We start from the raw sequence: 9,280 nt of genomic DNA on the forward strand, positions 1-9,280 counted from the left end.
GGAGTGAGGGCAGGGCCGGAATGGGAGGATCCGCCGGAGTGGGAGGATCCGCCGGAGTGGGAGGATCCGCCGGAGTGGGAGGATCCGCCGGAGTGGGAGGATCCGCCGGCGGGACGGTGTTTCCGTTTTCTGGGGCGACAGAGGACAGAGGTGCTGTGACTCTGGACGCTACCGGACGACTCTGCAGAACGACTTGTGGCGGGAAAAACCCAACCACGTCTGCGTCTGAACCGTCTGACATGCAGGTCCGCCATGCAGTCTGACCCACACAGCTGAGGCTTCACGAAGCAGAGGGAAGGAGGAGGAGGAGGAGAGAGGGAGAGGAGGAGGAGGAGGGAGGAGGAGAGAGAGAGAGGAGAGAGAGGAGGGAGGAGGAGAGAGGGAGAGAGAGGAGGAGGAGAGAGGGAGGAGGAGAGAGAGAGAGGAGAGAGAGGAGGAGGAGGAGAGAGAGAGAGGAGAGAGAGGAGGGAGGAGGAGAGAGGGAGGAGGAGAGAGGGAGGAGGAGAGAGGAGGAGGAGGAGGAGGAGGAGGAGGAGGAGGAGGAGGAGGGAGGAAGAGGAGGGAGAGAGAGGAAGAGGAGGAGGAAGAGGAGGAGGGAGAGGAGAGGAGAGGAGGAGAGAGGGAGGAGGAGAGGAGAGGAGGAGGAGGAGGAGGAGGAGGAGAGAGGGAGAGGAGGAGGAGGAGGGAGGAGGAGAGAGAGAGAGGAGAGAGAGGAGGAGGAGAGAGGGAGAGGAGGAGGAGGAGGAGGAGAGAGGGAGAGGAGGAGGAGGAGGGAGGAGGAGAGAGAGAGAGGAGAGAGAGGAGGAGGAGGAGGGAGGGAGAGAGAGGAGGAGGAGAGAGGGAGGAGGAGAGAGGAGGAGGAGGAGGAGGAGGAGGGAGGAAGAGGAGGAGGAGGGAGGAGGAGAGAGAGAGAGGAGAGAGAGGAGGGAGGAGGAGAGAGGGAGAGAGAGGAGGAGGAGGAGGAGGAGGAGGAGGAGGAGGAGGAGGGAGGAAGAGGAGGGAGAGAGAGGAAGAGGAGGAGGAAGAGGAGGAGGGAGAGGAGAGGAGAGGAGAGAGGGAGAGAGAGGAGGAGGAGAGAGGGAGGAGGAGAGAGAGAGAGGAGAGAGAGGAGGGAGGAGGAGAGAGGGAGAGAGAGGAGGAGAGAGGAGGAGGAGGAGGAGGAGGAGGAGGGAGGGAGAGGAGGAGGAGGAGGGAGGAGGAGAGAGAGAGAGGAGAGAGAGGAGGGAGGAGGAGAGAGGGAGAGAGAGGAGGAGGAGGAGAGGGAGGAGGAGGAGGAGGAGGGAGGAAGAGGAGGGAGAGAGAGGAAGAGGAGGAGGAAGAGGAGGAGGGAGAGGAGAGGAGGAAGAGGAGGAAGGAGAGGAGGGACAGAGACAAAGAGAAGGGAGAGAGGGAGAGTGAGGTAGAGAAGGAGGAGGAAGAGGAGGGAGAGAGAAGGAGAGGAGGGACAGAGATGAAGAAGAAGATGGCTGTCACATGACCCTCAGCCATGTCTGGTTGGGGGAACTTACTCGTGGTCTCCAGTGACATCATCTCCTCACATCGACTTTCTAACTGGGCTCGCGGCATGCTAACATGCAGCCAATCAGAAGAGCTGCACAGACCCCGCCCCCTCCCTTCAGCTGAAGCAGGTAAAGAGGAGACGCGTTACCGAGTGACACGTGAGGAAAGGTGGGCAGAGGGACAGTTTCCTGCTGGACCTCAGGGGGCGCTGTGGGGAAGAAAACGCTGCATTTATGAGAACAGGAAGAGGAAGAGGAAGAGGGCGAGGCACCTGTGGAGGCAAAGAGGAAGATAATCACCAAAGGAAGTGCGTGGAGCTCCGGGGAAGGCGGGGTTTGTGAGCATGGTGGAGAAGCGAGGGCGGGTCCCGTTGTGCAGAGCTGTGACACAGAAACGTTACTCGTTACTCGTGAAGGCACACGGCGAGGGCCGCGGTCAGAGGCGGGTCTTACCAGGACGAGGCGGGAAGAGGCCGTGATGTTTCTGAAAGAGAAGAACACAACATCACCTCAGAGACACACAAACAACAACACAACACAACAACACAACATCACCTCAGAGACACACAAACAACAACACAACACAACAACACAACATCACCTCAGAGACACACAAACAACAACACAACACACAACACAACATCACCTCAGAGACACACAAACAACAACACAACACACAACAGCAACACAACATCACCTCAGAGACACACAAACAACAACACAACAACACAACACAACATCACCTCAGAGACACACAAACAACAACAACACACAACAGCAACACAACATCACCTCAGAGACACACAAACAACAACACCACACAACAACACAACATCACCTCAGAGACACACAAACAACAACACAACACAACAACACAACATCACCTCAGAGACACACAAACAACAACACAACACAACAACACAACATCACCTCAGAGACACACAACAACACAACACAACAACACAACATCACCTCAGAGACACACAAACAACAACACAACACAACAACACAACATCACCTCAGAGACACACAAACAACAACACAACACAACATCACCTCAAACACACACAAACAACAACACCACACAACAACACAACATCACCTCAGAGACACACAAACAACAACACCACACAACAACACAACATCACCTCAGAGACACACAAACAACAACAACACAACATCACCTCAGAGACACACAAACAACAACAACACAACAACACAACATCACCTCAGAGACACACAAACAACAACAACACACAACATCACAACATCACCTCAGAGACACACAAACAACAACACAACATCACAACATCACCTCAGAGACACACAAACAACAACAACACAACACAACATCACCTCAGAGACACACAAACAACACCACACAACAACACAACATCACCTCAGAGACACACAAACAACAACACAACACAACATCACCTCAGAGACACACAAACAACAACACCACACAACAACAACACAACATCACCTCAGAGACACACAAACAACAACACCACACAACAACACAACATCACCTCAGAGACACACAAACAACAACACCACACAACAACACAACATCACCTCAGAGACACACAAACAACAACACCACACAACAACACAACATCACCTCAGAGACACACAAACAACAACACAACACAACATCACCTCAGAGACACACAAACAACAACAACACAACAACACAACATCACCTCAGAGACACACAAACAACAACACAACACAAAATCACCTCAGAGACACACAAACAACAACACAACACAACAGCAACACAACATCACCTCAGAGACACACAAACAACAACACCACACAACAGCAACACAACATCACCTCAGAGACACACAAACAACAACACAACATCACAACATCACCTCAGAGACACACAAACAACAACACAACACAACAACACAACATCACCTCAGAGACACACAAACAACAACACAACACCACCTCAGAGACACACAAACAACAACAACACACATCACCTCAGAGACACACAAACAACAACAACACAACATCACCTCAGAGACACACAAACAACAACACAACATCACCTCAGAGACACACAAACAACAACACCACACAACAACACAACATCACCTCAGAGACACACAAACAACAACAACACAACATCACCTCAGAGACACACAAGCAACAACACATCACCTCAGAGGCACACAAACAACACCACACAACAACACAACATCACCTCAGAGACACACAAACAACAACACCACACAACAACACAACATCACCTCAGAGACACACAAACAACAACAACACAACATCACCTCAGAGACACACAACAACACCACACAACATCACCTCAGAGACACACAAACAACAACACAACACAACATCACCTCAGAGACACACAAACAACAACACAACACAACATCACCTCAGAGACACACAAACAACAACACAACACAACAACACAACATCACCTCAGAGACACACAAACAACAACACAACACAACAACACAACATCACCTCAGAGACACACAAACAACACAACACAACACAACAACACACACATCACCTCAGAGACACACAAACAACAACACAACACAACATCACCTCAGAGACACACAAACAACAACACAACACAACAACAACAAGCACAGCCACCTACCAGCGGCTTCACCAGAGGGTTCCGCAGCTTGAACGGCTTCTGAGGGTCTGAAACAGGAGAAGTGAGGTCAGAAGTGAGGTCAGACCCAGCAGGAAGTGAGGTCAGACCCAGGAGGAAGTGAGGTCAGAGGAAGTGGGTCCTTACTGCCCATGTTGGTGTTGTGGATGACCGGTTTGCTCCACATTCCGCTGCGGTCATCCTTGTTGGAGCGCACACCGAACTCATACGCGGTGTCGGGCTTCAGGTTGTCGATGACGGTGTCACTGGTTGGGCAGGTCTGGTAGATCCACTTTCTGTTCCTCTCCCTGTAGCGGATGGTGTAGAACCTGGCGAGGACAGAGGTCGGTTTGGATCTACTTATTTATTGGACGCTGAACGCGGCCTGGCTGTGAAGACTCACCCGTCCTCCAGACACTCGTTCATGATGTTCCCCTCGTAGGGCGTCTTCAAGTAGTTTCCCCAGGACAGCAGCACCGCCGTCGGGCTGACGGAACCAATCACCAGGTGGAGCGGCTTCTCCAGGTTGACCTTGCCTGTGTGGACAGGTGGGGACAGAGTCAGACTTCCTGTGAGGAGGTTTAAACAAATCAGGAAGCAGGCGGCGTACCTGTGCAGTGCTTCTTCACATCATTGGCCGGGATTGGCTGCACGGCCACCAGGTACTTGGGCTCAGCATCTGAAAAACAGCGAGGACAGGGCTGAGTGAGTGCAGAAACACGGGAGGAATGCGGCGATGGTGATGATGTCATGCTGTCATGGTGGACGGAACACAGAGGCGCAGATGTGAACGATTACAGAGCCGCTCTGTGAAACACGAGGACGGCTGTCTAAACATCCACACGTGAGACTAATCTGGTGTTCCTATAAACGCCTCTGAGCAGGTCCACTCCAGTTTCACAGGCGCCACAGACCGGGACAGGTCTCAGAGGGACACAAAGGGACCAAAACCTGATGGACAACCACAGAAAGGAGTCACAGAGTACCAACAAACTGATGTAGAGCGACCAGAGGGGTCGAAAAATGCTCACACCGTGACCTCTGACCTCTGACACAGGTCAGGTGATCACTGGAGGACACTCTGCAGAAGCTTGAGTGCTGCTCTTCTTCATCCCTGGCAGCTGACAGGCAGGAACATGCCCCGCCCCCTGGTGACCTCACTGCTCGCCTGCAGCGTTCCTCCACACTTCAGTCAGGGTTCTGTGTTTAAGTAAAGAAAACAGTGGAGGCCCTAAAAACCTAAAACCCTGCAGCAGCGGATTAAAGAGTCAACGCCGCGGCCGCTGCTGACGGATGATCCTCCACCGAGGAAGGTAAACAGGCCGCAGCCCCGCCCACACGCCAACGCTGACAGGTGGCCTCGGGGCATAAACAGCAGCGATGAGAGACGAGCGAGGTAAACGAAGACGGGGTTAAATGGAAGGCCTCCCGGCGGAGCTGCTCCTGCATGTTCATCATCATCCTCAGAGAGGAGCGTAAACACTCGCAGCTCCACCCGCTCCAGCCGGTGGTGGAGGTTTGTCACAGCACAGAGCTGATGTTGACCTCACACAGAGTCACCATCAAACCTGCGTCACAGAGCCGACAGGTCTTTGCATGAAGAGGACAAACGACGGACTGTCCACCAGAGTCCAGCCCCGCTCTGAGGCGTGCTAACAGGGAACACTCAGAGAGCTGCTGCAGTCATCATGTCTCCAGACTGAAGGACGTCTCCCAGCAGCTTCTCCGTCACCACCGCCTGCTGCTGCTGGGATCTAAATTCCTGGCCGAGCTACAGACGGAGGATCAGAACCACCTGCTGCCGCCGCTTCTCACGTTCCTGCAGAAACTCTGCGTTTCCCACGAGTGTGAAACACAGAAACCACATGATTCATCACTTCCTGCAGCGCTCGCTGTCGGACGCGGCGCGGCGCTGCTGGGGGGAAGCAGAAGATAAATCTCACCCAGCTCCGTCTGGTAGGGCTGTCCGTTCTCGGGCAGCTGGATGAACTGCTTGGAGAACATGCTGCTGCCGTAGCCCAGGATGTAGCCCTCCAGCTTCACGTCCGGGCTCGGCCGCACGAACTTCATCACGATGGTGTCGCCGGTGGCGTTGATCCGAACCTTCATGTTCTGACGGCGCACTGGAGAGAAGAAGAAGAAAGTCAACAAATTAAAAAAACGTTATTTAAAATGATTCTGTAAAGTCTGAATAAATGTTTTTATATCATCTTTCAATAGAACATCAGAGTTCAGTCACATCTGAAGGAACAGAACCTGTTGATCCTGGTCTGTGTTTATGTTTCCAGTCTGGAAATGATCCTCCACACGTTGTTACATCCAGCGCCTCGCTGCCAGACCGTTCTGCTAATTAAGCGGCCGCGCTCACATGACAACAAATTGAAGATAATAACAAGAGAAACTCTGGAACGGAGGCGACCAATCAGCTGCAGGGAGCAGGGTCCGTGTGGTTCGTGTTCACCCACTCGTAACACACGTTTGTTTTGGCTGAAAGAACCTTCCAGACCAAACTCAGGCCAAAGAATCATACACAACACTACAATCCAGGAATCTGGTTCTGAAGCTGCACCGCGTCGAAACATGGGCGGAAAGGCGGAGCTGAGACCACCGGGTCTGAAAGCCTGATCTCTTAAACAGCTGAGTGGGTGAAGAAGTCTGCCCCCTGCTGGACGTTGTCACTTTAAGGTCTGTTTGCATATCGTGTCACTGTTGGTGCTGCCCTCTAGTGGCTAACAAAGAAACTGCATCAACCTTATTGAGACCTGCAGTTTTAACCATTCCTGGAACAGCCACTAGAGGTCACTCTAATTTATGAGTCAGCTTAAGATCTAGCGCCCCCTTCAGCTCGGTGTGAGTCTGTTCTATAATGGTTCAGTCTGTCAGTGATGGTACAGTCCATGGTCTGATGTCAGTCTGAGGTTCTCCCCTCTGAGCCGCAGTTAATGAAGCTGTTTGGCGTCCGGCGGCGGCTCGCCCTGACCTCTCCTCCTGCAGGGTTCACCCCCGACGTCACGGCCCGCTGTTAAAACTTTAACGAGGACAAAATGTTTCAGCGCTGCGGGCTTTTCTCAGGAACTATAAAAACTTTTATTTTTCCAGGACGCAGAGGGCTGACGGTGAGGAGGAGGAGGAGGCGGAGCTTCAGCGTGTTACAGGACACGCACGGTCAGAGTCAGAGTGACCTCCATGTTCTCTGACGTCCTGCACAGCAAAGCTGCCTGAGACTCCGTGTGAAACACACACACAGCTCTGTCTCCGCACCAACACTTCCCCACCGCCGCACAGCGCCGCCGTGACAACACAACACCACACGTGACGCCTTCATCAGCGCTCCACATGTCAAACCTCCACAAGTCCTCCCACCAGACTCACTGTACATCCTCCTTTGTGCAGCAGCGCCCCCTGCAGGAGCAACTGGCACCACCTGACCCTTTAAAACAGTCCGCTCAGCATGTTTCCATGGCGACACGGCATGGAAACAACCTCAGAGAAGCCCAGATTTAACTCTACAGACACTCAGTGACCCCGCAGGTCAGGCACACAACATTTATCCTTGAGTTACACTGTAAAAAAGTAGCAGCGCCACCATCAGGACAAGCTTCACTCCTGCAGGAACAAACACTGCAGCACAGCTAACAGCTAAATCAGAAACAGTGAAGCGGTGTGTGCCGATCAGGTCTGATAAACATCCACATAAAGCAGCAGTAAAGGCTAACCCTCTCTCTCTCTCTGTTGTTCTTGGCTGTCTCTCGCCCCGTGAGGTAATACTCTCCGAGCCGTCACATCAGAGCGCCGTGTCACTGATGAGGGGATTTTAGCGCCTTACATAACTCTTACAGGATCAATGAAGTGGAAAGAAAATGACAGGTCATATCATGACTAAGCCCCGCCCACATCCGGGCGAGCGACACACCCAGCGACGTGCAGCATGCAGCAACGAAGAGCTCAGGTGAGAGCCGCAGGAGTCATGCACAGACGGAGCAGACATTCTGTCACTTGCCTCTAACCCTCTGTGCAGGGACGCCGCCGAGGAGACCCGTCCCTCCCAGCAGGAGGAGGAAGACCCGGAGCAGGAGGAGAGCGGTGCCCGCCATGACCTCTGGCAGCGTGAGGAGGACGAGCAGAGATGAGCAGCGATGAAGACGAGGGTGCAGCTGCTGTGAAGCACGAGGAGCGACCAGGAGCTGGACAACTTCACCAAGCGTCTCTCCCTGCAGACTCAGGACTTGTTCAGCCGTCGGACGTCCTCGCTGTGGAGAGGAGGACTCAAACACCAGCATCTATAGGCTCTGCAGGTGGGCGTGGCCTGGATGACATCACCAACCCCCACAGAGTCCACAGAGTCCACGGCCCTCCTCCCCCTGCAGCTCCCGGCCCCGCCTCCTCTCTGTCCGCACCTCAAACATGGTGCTCCCTCCTCACCCCTCCCTCTTCTTAATGTGTTGTTTTCCACTTTATGCTGAAGTTACCCTGAGAAGAAACAGAGCCCTGCTGCTCTGAGGGGTGTGTGTCTGTGTGTGTGGTGTCTGTGTGTCTGTGTGTGTCTGTGTGTCTGTGTGTCTGTGTGTGTCTGTGTGTCTGTGTGTGTCTGTGTGTGTCTGTGTGTGTCTGTGTGCAGCACCATCACTGCCGTGTGTCTTTGTGTCTTTGCAGTTGTTTTGCTGCTTCTTGTGACTCCTCGACTGCGTTGTGTCCCCCCCCCCCCCGGGCCCCTGCGGCTCACTCAGAGCCAACTGTGCTACAGTTGTGTGTTGTCACTACATGTGTGTGTTGTCACTACAGTTGTGTGTTGTCACTACATGTGTGTGGTCACTACAGTTGTGTGTTGTCACTACATGTGTGTGTTGTCACTACAGTTGTGTGTTGTCACTACATGTGTGTGGTCACTACAGTTGTGTGTTGTCACTATGTGTGTGTTGTCACTACATGTGTGTGTTGTCACTACAGTTGTGTGTTGTCACTATGTGTGTGTTGTCACTACATGTGTGTGCTGTCACTACAGTTGTGTGCTGTCACTACAGTTGTGTGTGTTGTCACTACAGTTGTGCTGTCACTACAGTTGTGTGCTGTCACTACAGTTGTGTGTTGACACTACAGTTGTGTGTGGTCACTACAGTTGTGTGTTGTCACTACAGTT

General features: G+C 52.8%; 1 protein-coding gene across 3 annotated transcripts in view; it reads right to left on the reverse strand.

Moving 5' to 3' along the window:
• The window catches only part of abi3bpb (ABI family, member 3 (NESH) binding protein b), a 13,445-nt gene extending 5,065 nt beyond the window's left edge, over positions 1-8,380 (reverse strand). For all 3 annotated transcript variants that reach the window (XM_028399720.1, XM_028399719.1, XM_028399717.1), the window contains exons 1-8: positions 8,144-8,380; positions 6,087-6,266; positions 4,754-4,822; positions 4,547-4,679; positions 4,291-4,472; positions 4,147-4,193; positions 1,953-1,983; positions 1,800-1,880 (exon numbers count right to left, since the gene is read on the reverse strand). In XM_028399720.1, coding sequence (XP_028255521.1) covers positions 1,800-1,880; positions 1,953-1,983; positions 4,147-4,193; positions 4,291-4,472; positions 4,547-4,679; positions 4,754-4,822; positions 6,087-6,266; positions 8,144-8,237 — 817 coding nt within the window. In that variant the 5' untranslated portion in view covers positions 8,238-8,380. The remainder of the gene's footprint in view (positions 1-1,799; positions 1,881-1,952; positions 1,984-4,146; positions 4,194-4,290; positions 4,473-4,546; positions 4,680-4,753; positions 4,823-6,086; positions 6,267-8,143) is intronic.
• Positions 8,381-9,280: the final 900 nt, after the last annotated feature.

This window comes from Parambassis ranga, chromosome 2 (genome assembly GCF_900634625.1).
Source record: "Parambassis ranga chromosome 2, fParRan2.1, whole genome shotgun sequence".
NCBI classification, from domain to species: Eukaryota; Metazoa; Chordata; class Actinopteri; family Ambassidae; genus Parambassis; species Parambassis ranga.